This window comes from Eleutherodactylus coqui, chromosome 5 (assembly GCF_035609145.1).
Source record: "Eleutherodactylus coqui strain aEleCoq1 chromosome 5, aEleCoq1.hap1, whole genome shotgun sequence".
Classification (NCBI taxonomy): Eukaryota; Metazoa; Chordata; class Amphibia; order Anura; family Eleutherodactylidae; genus Eleutherodactylus; species Eleutherodactylus coqui.
Genome location: NC_089841.1, coordinates 124142031 through 124165620, shown reverse-complemented (window position 1 = coordinate 124165620; position 23590 = coordinate 124142031). Strand labels below are relative to the sequence as shown.

Genomic DNA, 23590 nt, shown 5'->3' with positions numbered 1-23590 from the left:
TATGCCCATGAGATAATACAGGCCTTCATGTGAGGAGGAGAAGCAAGACAACACTATGCAATAAAAGTACAAAGTGCAATAAAAGGCCATAGTGTGGGTTTTCTTGGAAAATGCTGCTCAAATAGATAATTTATTAGAGGCAAATGTCAAATTGTGCTGTTTCAGCCTCATCCTGAACCTTCCCGAAACCAGATTCCACTGCAGGACAAACTGCAAAAAGTATTAGAAAAGCGAAGAAACAGGTCGCGAAACCCCCCAGCCTGTTCAGAAATAGTCCATTTACTAAATGATCACGTCTATGGAAAAAATCTTTGCCCTGAGACAAGATAAATTAAACTATTTCATTGATCAATGGACACCTTGGATCACCTATTTCCAACTGTACCACATGAACTCTAGATTAGACTCCTAATGAAATAAATGCTTTCCTGTTATTTTTGGTAATACAAAAAGGTCAGAAAATCATTCACAGAGTCGAGTGAACTGTTATAATATCCCCTCCCCCTCTTCTCTACCACCCCCAACCTACCCTCCCCACCCCCTACCTCCCCCCTGCCCATAATCTCCCCACCCCCCCCCCCCCCACCCCCGACACCTTAACTTCCCTCAGTTACCTTATATATCGTAAATGTAAAGCAAAAGTAGCTGTTAAGCAATTCTCTTTTATAAATCAACAACTTATTGTTAACTCAATACATGTGATAATTGTTTGACTGATGATTTGTAATCAAACTTACTGTTTAAATGCCAATAAAAAATGATTGAACAATAGAAAAGCGAAGAAATGTGAGCACATTCACTAGAAAATAGCACCATTCTCTATTGCTTCAGATGCTACCTAAAGTTCTGCAATGTGAGCGAAGTAGTGACTATATTAGCGTAGTCTAAGATTTGTCATAATCTGCAGTGGCCAAATACTATAGTATAGAAATAGTATTAAAGTGTCACACTGGTATATAACTGATGGCTCAGTCTGAGACAGGAAGTGCAACTGCCCTTAAGCCTCTTTCACACTGGCGACAGGGATATCGCCGCGAGAGAAATCACAGCGATATTGCAACTTTGTAGAGCTCTTTTGCCAGGATTTTCTAGGGGTTGGCTTGAGATATAAGGCCTACCCTGAAAATAAGCCCTAGCTACAGCAACATAAAATAATACATCACCTAACAGGTGCTGTCCGGCTTCGCTCCAGCTTGTAGTCTTCACCCAGCGCTTCCTGATCAGGGGTTCAAAATCCCCGCCTCCAGGGAGCACTGGCTTTGATTGGGTCTCGAGTGCTTGATGAACCAATCAGAGCTATCGCATTGAATGCCTATGATTGGTTCTCGAGCACCATGGCTCAGCCAATCAGACCCAGCGCTTCCTAGAGGTGCGGATTTTGAATCCCTGACCAGGAAGCTCTGGGTGAAAACTACAAGTGTGCCGAAGCTGCAGAGGAGACGTGCGGCGAACCAGACAGCGCCTATTTAGTGATGTATTGTGGTTACTTTTTTATTTATGTAGCTAGGGCTTATTTCAGGGGACACAGTAGGATTTCCTACTGTAAAAGTTGAATCGCACCGCATGTGATGAAACACATAGGAGGGCATGGGCTACAAAAGCACAAATCGATGCAACATTCAGCATGCCACAATTTTTTCTTCTCGCAATGTAGCAGCCTACAAAACATTGCCAATGTGAAGGAACTCATGTGATTTGTAGCGCTGTCACATCGCAAGGAAATTGCACAATTTTGTCATCGGTGTGAAAACAGCCTTATACTTCCAACTGAGTGAATGAAATGGACAAACACCGCCAACAGCGGTTGCTGAAGATGTCAGTTTAAGGTTACATACACACGGGCAAGCACGATATCAGGCCGCGAAATTAGTCCGAATATTGCACTCGCCAATGTGCATTACTTCAGAAACGCCTTGTATCAACTCTGCGAAATTGCAACCCTCTGACGTGCCTGGGGATCACAAGTGTTTCACACTGATTTCAAGGGATAACATCGCGTGGCACTCGAAAATAGGATGGGTGAGTTTTTTGTTCTTTTTTGCATGACCAAAATGTGAACGCAGAAAAACTAACGTGACAGAACCATTAAAAGCAATGGGTTTTATACACCGTGTATTCTGCGTGAGACTATCATGCGAGATTTGTGTGTTGTGAGATGCACAAGTCTCGCACAAATTTGAAACACATTTTTTGAATGGGTTCACTCCTACTTGCAACGTTTCCCTGTGCAGCACTGCATTGTGATGCATGTCCAATGTTTCAGCAATATCGACAATTGATTTTAATGTGGCAGGCCCCACTGAACACAATAGGAGAACATTGCGATTTCCTGCTGCAGCTCTAACGGTTGCAGCATGGGATTCCTTCAGCGATCGTCTCCCATCATAGTGATCTCCTGGCGCTGCTGTGGCAGAGATGAAGGGAACCCCCGCAGGGGAAAACACCTCACATCCAGGGATTTCCACATGTTTTTAATGGGGCAACAGCAGTGCAGGCCCTATTGAAATCAATGAAAGATCGCCATCTCCTGCTGCGGCTGTGACAGCTATGTCAGGAGATTCCTTCAGCCCTGCTGTGATGCAAGGCTGTTCTCCCATGAAATTGCCTCGCATGCAGGGTTTTTCAGAAGCATTGCAAGGGCGATATCAGGCCGTGAATCACAACCAGATATCGCTCTCGCCAGTGTGCAGGAGTCCCGAGTCAGGAACAGAGGTGTTATCCAGAACACTAAAAGACCCTTTTACACACAATTTGTGCCCATCGTGCATTTTTTGTCCATTGCCGAGTTCAGCTCAGCTTAAAATCCATCGGGACCGATAAGAGGGAACGCATGCCGAGTTCTCTGCAGGCAGCGCTGATAACATTCTTTCAGCAGCTGTCCTGCTGGAGAATAGTGATGTATTTAGAGAAGAGACAGCCTGCTGTTCTCTAAATACATGCAAATGAAGCTAGTTCGCTTTTAATGGGCTGATTAGTCCATTAGTAGCCAATGCAAAATGATAGCTCCATCTGTCAGTTTCTGATGAATTTTGAGCGATCAGTGTGTAAATGCACCTTAACTGGGGCTTTTTTCACAGCATTAGGGTGACTGCCCACTAGCGTTTTTTTCACCGCAAAATTTGCAGCGGTTTTTTTTTTCTGTAGGGGTCTTTGGGCTATGGGACATGTAAAGCCAAAATCGCGATTTTAACATTACAAGTCCTATAGACTCCTGCAGAAAAAAAACCAAAAAACACTGCGAATTTCGCAGTGAAAAAAAACGCTAGTGGGTAGTCACCCTTAGGCTGGATTCAGACGAACGTATATCGGCTGGGTTTTCACGCCCAGCCGATATACGTCGTCTCTCTCTGCAGGGAGAAGGGAGGGGGCCTGGAAGAGCCAGGAGCAGTGCTCTGAGCTCCCACCACCTCTCCGCCCCTCTGCACTATTTGCAATGGGGAGAGGCAGGATGGGGCAGGGCTAATTCATAGAACTTAGCCCCGCCCCACCTCCTTTCGTTGCAAATAGTGCAGAGGGGCGGAGAGGAGGCAGAGAGGGGGCGGGAGCTCAGTTCCTGCTCCTGGCTCTTCCATCCCCTCCCCCTGCAGAGGAGGACACCGTATATTGGATCGGCATGAAAACCGAGCCGATATACGGTTGTCTGAATCCACCCTTAAACTAATTAATTGCCCATTGAAATCAATGGAAGCAGGTTTACCTATTTTTTTTCTTTTTTGCATGCGCAAATGCACAAAGCATGTGCAAATAAAAAATAGTCATACTAAAACATACACACAAAAAAGCAATGCCCATGGTGCAAATAAGCGGCACAAATGCACGCATAAATACGCTTACTCCCGTGTAAAGAAGGCTCAAGATTGACTTCAGAATTCCTTACCCCGACTACATCTCTGGACCACCTGACACCCGTGCGGTGGTTTATGCCGCCTGCCTGTCCATGGGCGAGTTTGCATTGCGTTCCCCGTGGCGATAATCCGGCCGTGGGGAACGCAGTGAAAGCTCTCCATAGCGCAGCCGCGCTGTCCACGAGCGGAGAATCCTTGCAATTTTCCGCTCGTGGACGGCAAATCGCAGCATGCTGCGATAGGCTGACCGTGGGGAATCGCAGCAAATCTGTCAGATAGGCTGCAGGATACCGCTACGCCCCTTGGACAGGCAGCCTTCTGCTTGTTTCTGGTTTCAGTCTGTGTTCACTCCTTTAGGTACCATGCCTCGGTCCTGTGTAGTGTCAGCAGCCACACTACTGAGACTGTGAGCAACGGCGTGGGGAGGGACCCTGCAGCGAAGACTAAATCCTGCTTTGAGGGGTCAAGGGTGAAACTCGGATTCCATGTCCGTCTGCCTGATGACTATGTGGCCATGGAAAGGCAAGATGGTTTCAGTTTAATATTTTAATGTTGGCAGTACTATTGAAAAGGGGGTGTCCAGTAAGTGGTCCACCCCTTTTCAATAGCACTACTAGCATTAAAATAAACTGAAACATACTTACCTTTCCGTGGCCACTGAGGTCCAGTGCTGTATCCCCGCTGTGATGCTGCAGTGGTCACGTGATTTTCTCTGACTTTGTTTAACAACAACTACTGGCACCGCAGCGAACTTCAGCGCTGGATTCTGGCAGCCTAGAGGGGTTTGTTATTTTAATGTAGACAGAGATATTGAAAAGGGGTTGCCTGGTAACCGGACAACACCTTTAATTTTCTTATAACACCCCCTTCCTGGTATTATTGTACCTTGACACCACTGGAACTGGTGGGTGTGCCAGAAGAGAACACCGTTTGACCGCCAGGTGACACCCTCTGTATGTGATTGGCTGCAGTCGTGCCTCCACTTTTTCGGGCTCACAGGTCCTGGTAGTCTGCACTTCCACCACTCACAGCCCCCTTATTGGAGTGTTCCGCTGTGCAGCCCACCACTGTCAGTCTAACCTGTGCCGACCTCCACAGGCATTGTCCCCGCTGGAGGTTTAATATACTGCAGCGTCCCCGCCGCTGCAGCAATTGTCCATGTGCTGTGGCGCCCTGCTTGTGCCCTCGCTCTGTGTAGCCGCCGCTGCCACTGTCCCCACTACAGGTTGCATGTGGTGCAGATCCCCCCAACGCCGCAGGCATACTCCCCAATGGAGCTACCATGTGCTGCGGCGCCCCTGCCCTCGCTGTCACTGTATCTACCGGCGCCCTGGCAGCTGCGCTCCGAGTGTAGCCGACGGTGGAATCCCCTCTTACCAGCTCCCAGAGCTGCTCTCGCACTGCACGGCATCTGCTTGTCAGCGGAGACCCCAGGACCCAATGGCTGGACAAGAAAGGTGCAGTACGGTAGGGAAAAGTGAGGCTGGAGTGATGATTGACTGCCAGGACCTGTGAGTTGGAGCAGAGGGAGCATGGCCTGCAGCCAATTACAAACAGGGGCCGTCACCAGGCTGTCAAACAGCCTTCCCCTTCTGCACACCCACCAGTTCCGGTGGCGTCAAGGTACAATACCACCCACCTTCCTATAAGCAATATCATCAAGATAGAAATTATGTGTTAGACAGCTACAAGAACATTGGTTGTTAATGGTGAATTTGTGTAGATTAAATTTGCTCACTTTAAAGGGGTTGCCCAACTTCCAGCTGGTTTACTGCAGGAAGCAGACAGTGCCATAGATTGTGTACTGGCCCTGGTTGGCACTGCAGGCCGAGGCCTACTGAAGTGAATGAGACAAGCAATACTAACGCCTACAACTTAGGCCTAGATCCTGGCTGCACCTGGACCCAGCAATATTGTTTATAAGTTTCGAGTGCTCATATAAAGGGTACATTCACACAAGGGTGAAATGTCCAAAGCAGAAAGTTATGCTTCAAATTCTACAGGATTTCTACATACAAAACAGAGTCAAAATCCGTACCATTGGTCCAGATTCAGACTTTAAAGTATCTGCAGCAAATCTAGAGAGCGCCGAACCGCTGGTCAGGTTACACCACTTCCCAATCACCCGACCAGCGGCTCAACGCTCACTAGAGGCAGCCGGGTGATGTGTGATGGGGTGCAATGTAATGCAAGGTGAAGGGAGTGCTATCCCTGTCAGAGTCCACACAGAGGATGGGAATTTTGACGGTTTTTAAATGTGGAAACGTTTTGGAAATTGTGTAGTTTCCACAATATTTGCGCTAGGTATGAACACACCCTAGCAGGCATGTTACCCACATGACCAGCCGGACAACCTATAGGAAGCCCTCTCCTGTGGCATACAAATGTAAATAGAATTAGCAAAAAGAATGGTTATGGAGCGCAGGTTCAGTGGTCACACTGCTACAAATAATTCCCCCAAGTACTGGCATCTACATATATCTGGAGCTTTACTGGCAGAGCACAGCCAGAAGAGCAGCGGTCAGCAGTCCCATTCACATACGAGGATCTCAGCTCATGCCATTGTCAAACACAATCGCTGCTCTTTATGCCATTTTCTAGTCCCAAACAAACATGTAATCTCAGAATAAAGGCTGTAATCTGCACAGGTTATTTAAACTTCGACCTTATTGGAAAGGTTGAGTCAAAAAAAGGACAGTATTTGTCAGATTGGTATTATAACCATATTTGTTTTTGGTTTTTTTTGCAGTCCACATAAAAAATAAGTATTGCAGTTTCCATCCTGGCCACTAGAGCAGTCCCAATAAGGCTCTGTTCACATCCTTGTTAATCATTTCCGTCCTGCTCAGGCATAGAAAGGCCTATGTGGATTTCATTACCAGAAGTAAAAAAAAAAAAAAAAGAATGATATAGATAGATCTATATATTACACACACGCACGCGAACACGAACGCACACGAACACTGATTTGAAGCACTCCTAGCCCACGGTTAATGATGCTCCGTTACAGAAAATTGATCTAAATGTAAATATCTCAAGAATATTAATTCAGTAAGATAGTAAGGCTGCCCTGGTTGCCCATAGCAACCAATCACAGTGCAGCTCTCACTTCTCAAGCTGATGCAGGTAAAATGAAAAATTGCGCTGCGATTGGTTGCTATGGGCAACCAGGACAGTCTTACTGTTGGACAGTTTTGCTAAATGAAGCCCAAAAAGTTTTATTCCGCCATATACTTTGCTTGGGGGATATGAGACAAAGTGGCTGCCAAAGACAGGAGAGCTTCTGTGTCCTTGACTGTCATGTCTACTAGTAGTTATTTTCAAGCTAAGACCACTCTTGCCCATTCTGCTTTTTACCGCAATGTGTGGCATCATACGTAGCACGCTAACCGCAATACAACACCGCCATTGATTTTAATGGGGCCTTGCAGACACGCGCTGAGTACTGTGTGTTCTATTAACGCACCACGCAGTGCATTAACAAGCACTGTCAAACGCCGTGACACACTTCAAGAAAGCCGCAAAAAAAGCTGTAAAAACGCAGCGATTCCAAGCGGCGTTTTCTGGTTGCACATGTGAGAGTGGTCCAAGTTTGGTGAAGATTCACCCAGCAGGCGCACAATTCATAAGTGGTACTGCAATGTTAAGGAAATCATCCGGCCGTCCACCAGTAAATGTGGAAACAGCGAAGCGTTCCGTGCAAGCGTCACACAAAGCCCTCAGAAATCCACCTTTAGAGCAAACAGAGAACTGGACGGCCCGCAGCCGGCTGTATGGAAGATTCTACTCCAACGTTTGCAAGGTACTCCCTACAGATTGCAATTGTTACCGGCCCTGAAACCGGACGACAAAGTGGGCAACGTTCTTTCTGTGCGAGGATGCAAACTGTAATGGAACCTGATGGCTTCATGGAATCTTTAGTGTTCAGTCATGAAGCCACATTACACCTTTAGGGCACAGTTCACAAACATAATATCAGAATCTGGCGGGGGGGGGGGGGCGGGGGAGGTAAGTCCCACATGTCCACGTGGAGCGTATGTACGACTCCCCCAAGGGGAATGGATTTTGCGCTATAACCTGTAGGAAAGTGTACGGCCCCTTCCATGAGGAAACGATCTCAGGGATTTCGTACCTGGCGAATACGGATATGGCTTCTGCCGCAACTAGAACAGGAAATCTTTGGTTTCATCTTCCAACAGGACGCCCCACATTTCAAGTCAGTAGTGGGCTCAATAGGCGACCAAACAGATGGATTGGCCTGCAGGTCTTCACAATGAACTTCTTTCTTACTAACCCGGTGCAGATGTTCCATCAAGCTGCCAGCATTGGCATGCCGCAGCAATCACTGGCCTCCGTGGGCACATAATCACCTGTATTTATATAGCGCCAACATATTCTGCAATGCCTCACTAATCACTTTATCATACCAGTAAAATCCAAGCTAAACACGGACTACTAAAAGAAACACAAGTGCTACAAGCTGTGATGAAGGAACACAGCGGTGAAGTACACTGCTGGTAGCGGTCAATACTTTTATGAACATTGTGGTTTTGTCTGTTAGTAATTCACCCCATTCAGATAACAAATTAGTGAGTGAAAAGGAGATTCAACGCGATTAGCTACTTGCACTTTCGGAATAAGCTGCACTATTTCTGGCCGTTATATGACTTGCACCCTGCGTTTATCACCAGCTTCCCCTTTTGCAAGTTGCATATTTTCCTTCAGCTGCTATGTGTAGACGGGTTGCTATGTCGTCTTCTATACAATGCACATACAGAAAACAGATTCTGCTCCCTAACTTTCTGTAGGGGGGCACAGAGAACAACATCATGGGAAACAGTATACAGCAGTACTGAGCAGTGTATATGTCATTTCAGTAGGGACAGTAAGCGCTCATGTCCACGGGTATATGCATAAAACGCTGCAGGACTCCCCACAGCGTTTAACCGATTTGGATACAATCGACTCTGCTGGCAGAGACCACGCACTGCCGTGTATCACAAGCCCAGCGAGACTTTTTTTTTGTAACTCACCGCCGCTCCATTTCAGAGAGGGGATGCATATCAAAATGTTGCCCATACCAATGTATTGATGTATGGACATCATTTCATATGCAGCCTATACAAATGTATAGGGCTCGCACTGCGCGGTACACAAAGAAATAGAACATGCTGCAGTCTATTTCTCGTGCGTAGTGATATGCAGTATTTACACCCACATGTACATGGATCAATGTAAGTCCATTGACTTCATTCACTGTGTATCATATGGCCGTGCAGCGCACAAGTAATGCGCGGTGAAGACATGGTTGTGGACATGAGTCCTGACACCATTAGCTGCAGCAGCATCTCTGTAAGGGCTCATGCAGACAGGCAGATTCTTGCTGCGGAATGCAGTTGCAGTTTCTGCTTGCAGATGAAAGATGGTAGCATGCTCTGTTTCACAGCGTTTTCCACGTGGACGGCTTCCATTAAAGCTAATGGAAGCCGTCTGATCCGCAGTCATCATTGCAGAAAGGCCACAGGATCTGCGTCATCACCTAGCGATGGTGTTGGGGAAATATGTATTGCGCATGTGCGCAAAAAAAAAAAAAAAAGGATATACACTTGCTAATTGTACTAACCTAGAGTAAAGAAAAATAAAAAGGCAAGATGCCGTTTTCACCGCTAAGTGATCACCATAAAAACTAACCCCTCCCCCCCCCCCTAAAAAAAAAATGCCTATGCAAATGATTTTTTTTTCCCCATTACCCAAAAGAGTTCCTCAATACCTCATACAGTATATTAGATGGTGCCATTAAAAGTACAACTTGTTTTGCATGAAAACAAGCCCTATGGCTATATCAATGAAGGAATAAAAAGTTATGACTCGTGGATGGAAGGGATGAAAATAACAAAACTGCTGCCAGAACCGGCTGAGGCAGGAAGGGGTTAATAGCAGTCAGAGCTCGTTTACACGATTGTCATGATGGTCTATATATTATTTCATTTATAATGCAGAAATGTATCCAGATGAGGAAAGTAGCTGTGCAAATACACTAAACATGTAATGTGGTCTTTGCCATGATTTTCTCAAAAACACCAGTGTTTTGTTAAACTGTGACCCCTATTGAAGTGCTACTTCTGGCTTGTCCCCCCCTCACCCCTTCTCATACTTCACCCGGTGCCAGCTCAATGCTGAGATTACATCCCGTTGCCTGAAAACCACTGATTACTAGAAGTAGTACCGCAGCATACAACTCGGCATTGTGCCCTAGGCAATCAGCTTGCCACAGACTGCTGGTGGATGTGACAAGTAGCCATGTGCACGAGGACGGCTGGCCATGGAGAGGGACAAGGATGTGAAACTCTTACATTCCTAATCCCTTTGTTCCTCAGGTACCTAGGAGCTGCCAGAGGTGTTTAACGGCATCGTCTTGCTGGGGCGTGTATGTTTATGGGGTGTCCGCCAACATGTGCCGGCAGATTTATAACGTGTGAGCACAGATGTGGAGCAGGTGTAACGTGGTCGGACACACTTACACACTGTCACCAACAGACAGGCTTACTGCACATTACACTCTTGGGGCGCTTTCCCACAAGCGGGATTTCACTGCGTATTACACGGTGAATGGAATCAATGAAAGTACATTAATTTTCATTGATCCATTCACATTAGCTTATTACATTGCATGTAATATGAGGGTGAAAAAGAATACAGCATGTTCTATTTCACTGCATATTACGTGCGTACAGAGCTATTGTTCTCAATGGGTTGTGCATTCAGCGTTGCCCAAATGCAATGCTATGAGAGAGCGGGGAATTTAGAGAGAATAGAAAAACTAGTCACAGTGCGCCTGAGAAGATGTGCGAGATACACTGTTATGTGCAGTGCATAGTCGCTGCCATACGGAGCGATACCCAGTTCGCCACGGACGGCGGTAAAACGCACAAATGTGCGCAAAATATGCAAGGAGATGCGTGAAACAAATCGCAGCACGTCCTGTGTGTGCTCTCAAATCGCATCTCCCATTGATTTCAATGGGGCGGGCAGCAGCATCATACCACACGCTAGGTGCACGCAGTCCAAGGTCTCCCATTGAAAACAATGTGAGATACTCCGCAGCCTTACTGTGACATGGAGGAAATATTGCGGCTGGGAGTAAAAGTAGCTAGTCTTTGTAGTATACAGTAGTATTGTGTTCCCCTACCCCGATAAGCCCTACACTGATTTTTGAGAGGGGTCTTGAAATATAAGCCCTGCCTACACTACAAAGAAAAGAAAAATAACCACAATACTTACCTAGCAGGCACCTTTCGGGTCCCTCTTGCTGGGTTGCACTGCTCCAGCAGTTATCCATGTAGTTCTCAGCACTGAGAGAGCATTCTGGGGAGCCCTGGCTCAGCCAATCAGAGCTGGCGCTCGATGAACCAATCACAGCCATTGATTAAATGACATCACTGAATGGCTGCAATAGGGTCATCAAGCGTCGGCTCTGATTGGCCACGGCGGCATTCCTGAACCAATTACGGCAATCTCTTGCTGGAGGCGGAGTATTCAAGCCCCGTTACCAGGAAGAAAATGCTTTCTCATACAAGTCATACACGACTGGAGTGAAACTGACCTCAAAAGGCAACACATGAAATAGCAAATGCTAGGAGAAAATCTAATAACCCAATTCCTTTAATTTTCTTCAATACACCCACAAAAAAGCCTCCATTATTTTGCATAACTGTTGCAAACTCAAAAAAGGTAAAACCGTAAGACCTACAGGTAAAACAAGCATCGGTTTGTCAACTAAAGCTCTACGGACCATAGTTGTGTTAGTCTTCATGATATCATTTGTACTCGTAACGCTACGTTCACACAGGGAAGCGCGATATCGCTCAGAGAAACAGACAGATATCGCACTTGCCACGGTGCTCGTCTCACACTAATGAGTTTGATTAAAATCAGCATTGCGATTTTCACACAAGGATAACAGGTGTTTCTCATAGACTTCAATGGGGGTATCTTCCGATGACAGACAATGCTCAATTCTCTGTTTTCATATGGGTTAAGCCCCTGACCGTTCACGTTTATAGTAAATTTAAGACAAATACGTGTCAGATAAATAAATGTGCACGTTTATGGCCAGAAAAGGAACTTATTTAAAAGGGGTGTTCCCATCTTGGTCAACCTTGGCCAAGAAGACAATGTCGTTGATTACGAGGTGGCCATGCTTTGCTGAGCTATGTTGTTTCCGTAACTTCCATAGATGTCAGTGGGGGTTATGTGAACAGGGCAGCCCAGCAAGCTTTGGACCACCCCAACAGCATCCTGTTTGGTAAACTGGCCCAACAAAAAACTGGACCTTTTAGGGTGTATTCTCATGGCAATATTCCCACAGGAGTTTCATTTGATTGCCAGATGGTCGGAACTCACGAGAAAAGAACCAGATCATTTGGGTTGGGTCATGCAGAAAAGTGATTTTTCACTCAGACCCATCTCCCAAGTCTGAAAAATAGCTGCATTTCCTCTTCTGACATGTAATGTGCGGTGTCTGGCACCACTGATAAGCACACTGTTAGAGGGTTCACATGCTCTGCAATGCGAGTTGAACACCACCCCCCCCCCCAAAAAAACTTCACGTAACATTTTTAACCCAAGTTTTTAAATGGACGACTTTCTTGCACAATTTCTATGCATTGAATTCTTGCAAAAAGCATCCCACGCACATCAATCGTGGTTTCTCGGACAGATATCACACTTGCTTATGTAATTGCAATCTAAGGGCTCATTCCCATTTGTGCTAAGGGTTTCCATCTTCCTGCTCCATCATGGGGAAGGAGATCAGACCCCAGCGGATAAACAGATCCACCTTATAGATACTCTCACACGGACAGAATTAGCCCACAATAGGCACCAAAAAAAGTGGCCTATTCACCGCAACGGAACGCTATACTAAAATCTGTGGATTTTGATGCGAAATTGCTGACAGATTTAAGCAGTTTTCAATTCCACAGTAGCCCTGCATATTTCTGTGCAGAATTTACTAAACAGTTTACGGTGCGTCCTGCAGGATAATTCCATCCGTGTGAAGGTTCCCTTATGACGAAGGACTAGACTTACCACAATGGGGGTTGGGGCCATCCAGCATCATTACAGGAGGATATAGTGCTGCATGCTGCGCCATTTTGATGGGAACAGCCCTTTATACATCTGAGAAAGCGTGCCTTGTAGAGAAGGACGCTATGCTGTATGACCCTATAAATACATGGGCGAGAGCGCGTGCCTTATTCACTGCACCATCCAGTAACATTTACTAAGAGGCGCTGCAGTCTTACACAAGGGTTCTGGGCTAACTGCACCATCCAGTAACATTTACTAAGAGGCGCTGCAGTCTTACACAAGGGTTCTGGGCTAACTGCACCATCCAGTAACATTTACTAAGAGGCGCTGCAGTCTTACACAAGGGTTCTGGGCTAACTGCACCATCCAGTAACATTTACTAAGAGGCGCTGCAGCCTTACACAAGGGTTCTGGGCTAACTGCACCATCCAGTAACATTTACTAAGAGGCGCTGCAGTCTTACACAAGGGTTCAAGACTAACTGCACCATCCAGTAACATTTACTAAGAGGCGCTGCAGTCTTACACAAGGGTTCTGGGCTAACTGCACCATCCAGTAACATTTACTAAGAGGCGCTGCAGCCTTACACAAGGGTTCTGGGCTAACTGCACCATCCAGTAACATTTACTAAGAGGCGCTGCAGCCTTACACAAGGGTTCTGGGCTAACTGCACCATCCAGTAACATTTACTAAGAGGCGCTGCAGTCTTACACAAGGGTTCTGGGCTAACTGCACCATCCAGTAACATTTACTAAGAGGCGCTGCAGTCTTACACAAGGGTTCAGGACTAACTGAATGTATTGGGTCATTTCCTCTTCCCAGCACAAACTCTGAAAAGTGAGAACAATTCCCCCACAGTGTGAGCCGCTCCGATATACCCCACCGCTACATCACAGAGATGGTAGTAAACAAGCCCGCAGCCGCCAGGAAGCAGAACGAATTCAGGCGCTCTCGAGAAACACTTCCTTACTTTAAGGAATCCAGAGGAGTTTGGGGGGGGGGGGGGGGGAAGAGAAAGCAAGGTTTTTAGGTTAGGCGCTCCACACATCTGGCTCCCATCCAAGCGAGAAGGAAAAGTCAGAACAAGGCTTTTCAGTCTTCTAGTAACGTCTGCCGGTAGCAGAGGTCAGAAGCCATTTCTGCACAAAATCAGCTCAACTTCTTGTCAGTGACAGTCGGCACTTTCTACGGCACATTCTCTTTATTTTTTCTTCATTCTTAGGCTGGCTGCACACGAACGGATTTGCAGTGTGGAATCCGCGGTCAGCGTCTGCACCGCGGATCCACAGCAAATACCGTTCGTAACATGCTATGGGAAATAGTTTCTCTCTGCACACGAGCGGAAATCAATTACGATTTTCCGCTCGCAGAGGAAAAAAAATGTATATATATTGCAGCATGTTCTATTAAAGTCGATGGTAACAGTAAGACATTGCGGAAAGGTCACGGATTCCCCATAATCGCCTTGCGACGGAGCAGAAAGAGCAGGGTTTAAAAAAAAAAAAAAAAAAAAACGGTACCGCGCATATCTGACGGTGACATGTGCAGACCACCTGCAGTACAGATAGATACTTCAGGTACACGCAGGAGCCAGCTGGGCCCACGGTCGGATTCCACTGCAGGCTCCCGTATGCAGAATCCGACCAGTCCGTGTGCATGCAGCCCGATACGTAGTTTGCCTTCTACCTAGTGTTATTGCTCTCATTAAGAGACCCAGTAGTATGGAAAGCTTGCCAGGATTTTTTTTTCATGTTAGCCATTGCATATCTAAAAAAGTGTTACTTTGTTACATGAACATGTGCGTTAAAAAAGTTGTGCCCAAGAGTCTCAAGTGCAACTTGCATCGGACAGGACTCAACCATCCCGTGCGTGTGCTGAACACTGCACATGGCCATGCGCTTTACTCCTCCGAAAATCGGACAAAAATAGGATCTGCTAAGAATTTTTTACTCAGAGAAAGTCTGTAAATACACCAACTGGAATGAATAGTTGCCATTTTCGTTCGAATTTCGGACCGATTTTTTGTGGGTCCGAAAACCAGACAGAAAAAGTTGCTAGCGTGCATATATATATATATATATACACACACACACACCCCAAGGCCAGCGTCACACTGCGAAGAATCTCACACAAGTTTTGCATGACTCGCACGTGTATATTCTTTTGAATGGATTCATATACATAAGCAAGGTCTTCCCTAAGGCCTCATGTCCACGGGGAAAATCAGATCCGCTGCGGATTTGTAACGCGGATTTGGGCTGCAGATGCACTGTAATTGTCTTTTATTTTTCATGCGGAGATCAATTGAGCTATGTGCTCTATGAGCTCCCGCATGCGTGATCCGCACTAAAATGGAGCATGTCCATTTTTTTTCATGCTCCAGAAATTTTTTAATTACCATCCGCGGGTATTTATCTATCCGCGGGTGGTCAATGCATTCCTATGGGGCGCGGATCCGCGTGCGGGGAAAATGCTGCGGATTTTAATTCTTATTTTCCCCATGGACATGAGGCCTAACCCCGATGCGGCGAGGGGAAAAAAAAAATTGTGGCATGTTTTATTTTTTCGCATTGCTCAGAACGCATCACTTATTGGATTTCAACAGGACCTTAAATACACCTCATGGCTCTCACATACAGTGCGATGTGCGTGCGAGTACGATGCGAGGTTTCCTATTGAAATCAATGGGAAACCCTTCCGATACACTACTGCGCGTGAAAGGATTGCAATTTCACAGAAAGCATGTGAGGCGATTTTGCCTAAAATTCAACTGGATTTTTATTTATTTATTTATTTTAAAGGTACAGCAGACGATATCACGCTCCCCTGTGTGTATTAAGGCTACCTTAAGAACAACTATTTTTTCGACCAATTCCCACTTGAATTAGGTCAAACATTGTGTCCTACTGGCCAACATGACAGCATTAAAGGGGTTGTCCCACGGCAGCAAGTGGGGTTCAGCACTTCTGTATGGCCATATTAATGCACTTTGTAATATACATCGTGCATTAAATATGAGCCATACAGAAGTTATTCACTTACCTGCTCCGTTGCTAGCGTCCCCGTCGCCATGGATCCGTCTAATTCTGCTGTCTTCTTGCTTTTTTAGACGCGCTTGCGCTGTGCGGTCTTCTGCCTGGTGAATGGGGCCGCTCGTGCCGGAGAGCTGGTCACCGCGTCGTCATCGTAGCTCCGCCCCGTCACGTGTGCCGATTTCAGCCAATCAGGAGGCTGGGATCGGCAATGGAACGCACAGAGCCCATGGTGCACCATGGGAGAAAACCGCAGTGCATCCCTGGGAAAGGACCGGCGGCCATCTTTGGGAGAAGATTTTTTAAAGTCCTTATTTCATCGGATCGGTGAGTAGCAAGCTGTTTAAAAACCGCTTTAATTTGCTATTTTATGCCAGGGGGGGTGACAGGGGGAATGGGGTAAGGTAAAATTTTGAGGTTTGCCGCGAGACAACCCCTTTAAACTTTTATTTTACCGCTTTCTACCAGCATGCAGGAAGATAACGTTTAACAGCAAGCAAGTTAGGCTGAAGGCACACAGGCGGCAATTCCGCGCCGAGATTCCGCACAGAATTTGCACACTACCATAGGATTACATTAGTTTATGCAATCCTATACAGACAGCCGCATTTTGACCGCGTAAAAACTCGCACGATAACAAAATCGCGGCATGTCCTATTTCAGAGCGACTCTCTCCGAGGCTCGCAGTGCCACGTCATAGCTGACATGCCGGTTCTGCGCCAGCCGACACATCGCAAAGCAGAGATAGAAGACGCTGGACAGGTAAGCAAGAGGTCAATGCAGGGGTAAGGGTCACATCCCGCAGCGGGATGCTTGCAGTCAGAATCGGACCCGGCCGTCTGCATTCACCCTCAGCCAGACATCTGCTTTATGAATGCCATGATCTGCTGTGTAATGTTTACATATAGTTCACTTTATATGACCAAAAGTCTTAACAAAAGGAATGCTATAAAAAGTGTATTTAACCCCTTAGGCCCAATGCCCATGGACGGAAATTCCGCAGCAGGATTTCACGCAGAATTTCTGCAAGTCATCTGTAACTGTTGCTCTCCTGTGATTGTTTAAAAAAAAAAAAAAAAAGCTAAATTGCAGAAAAGTAAGTCGCATACAAGTTGCATGACAGGTGCCTGTCCGCGGCAGTGATTTCGCTGGCGGTTTACATCCTCTGAAGCTTTCCATAGCAAATATGGAATATGGAAAGAGTCGGCACACTGTCCACGAGCGGAGAATCATTGCGATTCTCTACTCGCGGCGGGCAATTTGCAGCATGCTTCGAATTGCCATGATTCTCCGCGGTCAGCTTTCTATCAGATAGGGCTGACTGGAGGAAAATAGGCGGCAGCTCCTGCTCCCGGGCAGCAGAGATCCGCCACGGGATACCACAATGCCCGTGGACAGGGGGTGTAAGTGGCCACTGCTAGTTCCATACTGGTGTAGAGATGGTTAGCCTGACAGGCACATCAGGAGAACACAGTTTGATACATTTTAGTTAGAATGTGTTAAGCATCAAGTTGACCTTTGCTACATCTGTATACTTACGGAACACTTTAAACAAGGTGCGTTTGATGTGGCCTCAGTGCTAATAAACAGGAAGGGGCTCGGTAGAGTAACTATTAGTTTAGCATGTCAGAGTGCAAGAAAGAAAAGGGTTTCTAAATCCAAAACTACGTTTAAAACTTGGCCTACGGGGAACTTCAAATTGCATGCAAGTCATATGAAAGTCAAGAAGGCAATGCAGCTTCTAGAATGCTCTACAGAGAATCAAAACCTTTGAGATGATCATGTATTGCCCCATTAGAGAACAGTAGGAGTCGGACTGACTATGACACGCAGAATGGGTAATAATGGGTTCTGCCAAACCATTAATAACGGTCTGGCAGACACTCACTGAGACCAGCATCACGGCCTACTGAAGTATGGTGCCGGTATAGGGGAGACCGCGCAGGGTTAACCACAGTGGGCAACAATTGGGTGCCATGCTGTCATGTAGCATTATCTTAGGGAGGCACGGAACAATGACAGCACAAAACTGGGAAGGTCATTTCACGATTCGGTCATCAGTTTTAGATCTTAAGCCGCCACCACAGCAGTTTGAAGCACATTTAGCACATCGAATGTGCATTAGCACAAAAATGTACTTTTTTTGTCACGCGATACTTCTGCTGTGAGCACAGTGGAAGTATTGTTTGATTACGCGTCATGCGCTGCACAAACTCGCCGGACGGAACTCGCGTGGTGGATTCAGAGAGGCGTCATGTCGGACTCCGCTGCGATATTCTGCTGGTGGACTCCGACACAGCCATGGGCATAAGGCCTAAAGGAGCATATTAAATGTTATTTAGCCATTTTTGCATTCAGTTAAAAAAAAAAAAAACCACTTTCTGCAGATCATACAAAAACCAACATTAATGGAAATGTACCAGTAAATAGATATCTACCAATTCAGCAGTCACTGTCAATGATTTACAGCAGAATATGCAGGCAGTGACTATGACAGTCCAGGTAAACTCTTAGGCTGGGGTCACACGGGACGGAATTCCAGCAGAACTCTTGCGGAATGGCCGCACCAAAAAAACCCGCAAGATTTCCGCCGGAAAAGCACAGCTTCAAAACCCGCGGCCTTTGGGGCGGTTTTGCTGTCGGCATTCCGCTGAGGCTTTCTCTCCTTAGAGAGGCCGCTGCGGAGACAGAAGAATTGACATGCTACAGAATAGGATGGAATCCCCCGCCACAAGGCAGTTTTAGTGCAGCTTGGCCGCAGCGTGTGGACGAGATTTCTGCAAAATCTCGTCCACTTTGCTGGCTAGTCCCAGGATTAGGAGTAGTTGGTAGAATTGCTGTGCAGACTTTCTGCACGGAAATTCCAGGGCAATTCCGCCCCGTGTGAACTCGGCCTTAGGCTACGTCCCCATGTTGTGTTTTCCAGAGTTGGAAGTCTGTTGCGGTTCCACATCATAATCTACATGTTAGGGCTCCCACACACGTGTTTTTTCTAATGTAAAAAACAACAACAACAAAAAAAACCCTGCAAAGTCCCATTGACATTCGCGTAAAAAAAACGCAAGTGTCTGGGAGCCCTTACACATGGACCACACCCAGGCAATTGAAAAAATATTAAAATTGAATCGGACGATGCAGGGATTTTCAATGGTTTCCCTCACATTTGCGAGGTTTTCACTCATGGCAGGTCCTATCTTTCTGCCTTTTCTTTTACCTCCTATGTTTCCCTACGGATCCTCCTTTCTATCACAAAGTTTGAACTTGCGATTTTTGTGCGATGCTTTGACATTAAAAAAGTCCTATTGACTTTCTTGCTAAACAAATGGAGGCAAAAATATGTATTCTATTCTAGTGTGTCTCAGCGATTTGGAACGCATTACAGGATCCCGCATGCGGAATCCGACCCGGCCATGCGCCTTCAGACTGGGAAGGGAGGAGACGGCTGAAAACACTCTCCACCTGATAACTGAAGTTTAGGTATTGCAGTTTTAAGGCAGGCTTCACAAATGGCCAAAATGCTGCAGGAATTCCATAGCCTTTCTAGTACAAGCCAAGTGGGCAGGATTTAGAAAATGTCCATTTATGCTACGGAATTCAAGCCTTGAAAAGGGTTAAAGGGGTTGTCCCGTGGCAGCAAGTGGGTTTAAGCACTTCTGTATGGCCATATAAATGCACTTTGTAATATACATCGTGCATTAAATATTGGCCATACAGAAGTTATATACTTACCCCCTCCGGTGTTGGCGTCCCCGTCCATGGCTCCGACCAAAGCCGCCTGGATTAGACGCGCTTACGCTGTCTGCCCTCTTCTGTCCCGCTGAAGGGGCTGCTCCGGCACAGGTCTTCTGTGCATGCGCAGAAGACCTCTGCGGCACGAGCACGCCGGAGCGGGACAGAAGAGGGCAGACAGCGTAAGTGCGTCTAATCCAGGCAGAAGGCGGCTTCGGTCGGCGCCATAGAGACGGGGACGCCAGCACCGGAGGGGGTAAGTATATAACTTCTGTATGGCTCATATTTAATGCACGATGTATATTACAAAGTGCATTAATATGGCCATACAGAAGTGCTTAACCCCACTTGCTTTCGCGGGACAACCCCTTTAAATCCCACAGCAGATATAGAATTAAAAATGCGGCCAGATCTGCACCATTTGCTAATGGTTTTGCGCTGGGGAAATCCCACAACCAATATGTCACGTGCGAAAGTAGCCTAATACGTTTGTAATACACAGCTGGCAATAAGGAGCGTCTGTAGGACCTAAGAGCAGAGAGGTGATCTAGCGCTATGGATGAGCTGGTCATGTCAGTGGTGACAGACTTCCCACCAATGTCTGCCATCAGGGTATTTAAAGTTTGCTCTCCCCAATCCTATTGTTTCCAATAAGATAAGCGGCGCCATACATCTCTGATGGCCACTTACTAAGGTCTGAGAATTAAGGGTACTTTACATGGACGATTACCCCTGAACTCTCGCTGAAGACAGCAAATTTAGGCAATAATGCACCATTTACACGCAGCCGCCAACGGCATCAAATGGGAAATCGCTCACTTGTCAGACTGAGGGCTTCTTCACACTGGAATATGCGCAACTGCGCTCACTGCTAGGGAGGAGAGTGGCACATGGACAAGGTAAAAATCTTTTTTTTTTTTTTTTTTTTAAACACCTTTCAAAGGCCCCCTGCACACGGGCGGAAATTCCGCGGCGGGATTTCCCACAGAATTTCCGCCCATGGAAGCTGCCATAGACTTGCGTTAGGTTAGAAAATGCAATCCCATGCAGGCAACCGCGATTTGTCTGCGTGACATCTCGCATGGAAAAGAAATCGCGGCATGCTCTCTGTGCAGGGATCGCAGGGCCCCGCACAGAAATGTCACTTCCCGGCTGCTAGCTCCGCACATCACAGAGCCGGAGCTGCGGGAGCAGGTGAGTGCCACGCTAGTCCCTGCAGGGGCTCTTTTGGGTCCCGCTGCGAGAATTCTTGCAGCAGGATCCGACCCGGCCGTCTGCAGCCGGCCAAACTCCGCACTGTTTATAAACCAAAGTTTGAAAAGAAAAACGAAAAAAGCGTGAAGACTTGCCCTATTGTTAACACACAAGGATCCAGCCAGTGAAAAGGATATCATTGAGATCAAAGGTTTCATTTTGTCCCATTACGCGGCCGTGATCCACTGTGTAAGCACTGGAGTGACAGTCGGGTGGCAGTCTGTGGGATGGCTGTCTGGCGCTGATGTCTGACGGTTGTCCCATGTAAAGGAGCCATAGAGGGAGATCACACTCAGCGGAGATGTTACGGAATGCACAGCGAAAATGCACAGTAATGTACAATACAACGTAAGTGAATGGGTAAAAAACCCTCACCCGTTTACACCTCCCTCACACAGGCGTTTTTCTGCGATTAGCATGGCGTTTTCCGTGCCGCGCTAATCGTGGTATAACGCTCCCATTGTTTTTAATGGAGCCTCTCAGACAGCTGCCTAATCACATCGCTTCCCAGCGCCGCAGTCTTCGGGCAGTGTCTGTTCTTTCAGCGTTCAGCGCACCTCAATGAAGAGGTATGTTAAACCCAGCGGTGCCGAACTCCTACACGAGGGAGGCCTTCGGGCTCCTTCACTAGGGTGTATTTACAAGCGCAATACGCTGAGAATCAAGTCCATCAATGGGCGCGTACGCATTTACCATTTTTTCGCATTCGAAGACAAAAAAAAACCAAAAACCCCGCTCTATTTTGTGCACATTTTCACACTTAAGGTCCCCATAGAAGTCTATGGGAGGAGCACAAACACAATACTGTGAAAAAAAGAGCACATCTGGAACTCCTTAGTCTAATTAGCCATTTAAATAAGAGCTTAATTGTCTATTTCACACAAACGAGCATGCCCTCTGCGATACAGTATAACAGTATAACGCGCCAATATACACGTAAAAAAGGCTCGCTCATAGGGCAAACATGTTACACTGAGGCGTGTGCAAGAACACGGACACCCGTGTGATGGAGCCCTGAAACCAGGGGGAAATCATGGGGCAGATGTTGAAATCCGCAGCATTCTCTGTAGGCGATGCCAAGCAATGGACGTCACATCGGACGTCAGTCACTGCAACAAGTGAAATCGGCATACAATCCCCATGGATTGACGCTGTGATGCGCCCGTACCCTACACTGGCACAATCATTCGGGCACCCATGTGTTAGTTATGTAGTGGAAGGAAACAGCTACCTATAGTGGACGGATCCTCCAACGGTTCTCACACTTTACATCAAAAAAGATTCCAAATCATTTAAAAGTTTGCTAAATATTCCACCAAGTATTGGTTGTGCCCTAAAATATCAGAAACTGCCTAAAACTGGACCGACCTATGACAGTGATGTCCTCACAACATCTACTGACCCCCCGCAGCCATCTGATGGCCCGCAGGCATGCTCTGCTATGAGCCATCACACAACAGTCGGCGACTACATGGCATCACTAGCAGTGCCGCCCCAACAGCACTGCGGGCACCGACCACACAACTGCACCAGCGTGCACTGAAGGCTGCCATGTGCAGCACAGGAGAAGAGTTGTCCCCAGGCTACATAGCAGCAGTGCCGGTGCCAGGTACACAGCCCCTCCGCTGCACCTACGGAGCACGGTACACAGCGACAGGGAAACACGCCCGTTACTTACTGAGAGCGCGGAGACCACGGCAGGGCTGACGGCTGGCACTTCCAGGGTACAACCACCGCAGCAGGGTAATGCCAAGCAGCCGCCGGGAGCACAAGTAGCAGCGCGCGGAGCTCCGGAGAAGTGCGGGACTGTGTGAGGACTTGGTGCGGGGGGCGGGGCCGAGGATATGGGGGCGGGCACTGAGGGAGACGGGCAGACTACACATAGCGAGGCGTGTGGCGGCGTGTCTGTGAGGAGAGTGCCGTGTGTGCGCGCTGAGAGGGGATCACGGCTCTCTACACAGCACTGCTGGAGGTTTAGCCCCACAGCCCTAGCCATGGCCCCCACAGCCCTAGCCATGGCCCCCACAGCCCTCCTGCCCTAGTCATGGCCCCACAGCCCTAGTCATGGCCCCACAGCCCTTCTGCCCTAGTCATGGCTTCATAGCCCTAGTCATGGCCCCACAGCCCTCCTGCCCTAGTCATGGCCCCACAGCCCTAGTCATGGCCCCCACAGCCCTAGCCATGGCCCCCACAGCCCTAGCCATGGCCCCCACAGCCCTAGCCATGGCCCCCACAGCCCTAGCCATGGCCCCCACAGCCCTAGCCATGGCCCCCACAGCCCTAGCCATGGCCCCACAGCCCTCCTGCCCTAGTCATGGCTTCATAGCCCTAGTCATGGCCCCACAGCCCTAGTCATGGCCCCACAGCCCTTCTGCCCTAGTCATGGCTTCATAGCCCTAGTCATGGCCCCACAGCCCTCCTGCCCTAGTCATGGCCCCACAGCCCTAGTCATGGCCCCACAGCCCTAGTCATGGCCCCACAGCCCTAGTCATGGCCCCACAGCCCTAGTCATGGCCCCACAGCCCTAGTCATGGCCCCACAGCCCTAGTCATGGCCCCACAGCCCTAGTCATGGCCCCACAGCCCTCCTGCCCTAGTCATGGCTTCATTCCCCTAGTCATGGCTTCATAGCCCTAGTCAT

General features: G+C 47.6%; 1 protein-coding gene across 1 annotated transcript in view; it reads right to left on the bottom strand.

The window, feature by feature from the left end:
- The window catches only part of TNFAIP8 (TNF alpha induced protein 8), a 95245-nt gene extending 72471 nt beyond the window's left edge, over nucleotides 1-22774 (bottom strand). Inside the window, exon 1 of the mRNA XM_066603104.1 lies at nucleotides 22629-22774. Within this exon, the coding sequence (XP_066459201.1) occupies nucleotide 22629 (1 nt within the window). The 5' untranslated portion in view covers nucleotides 22630-22774. The remainder of the gene's footprint in view (nucleotides 1-22628) is intronic.
- Between the last annotated feature and the right edge of the window lie 816 nt (nucleotides 22775-23590).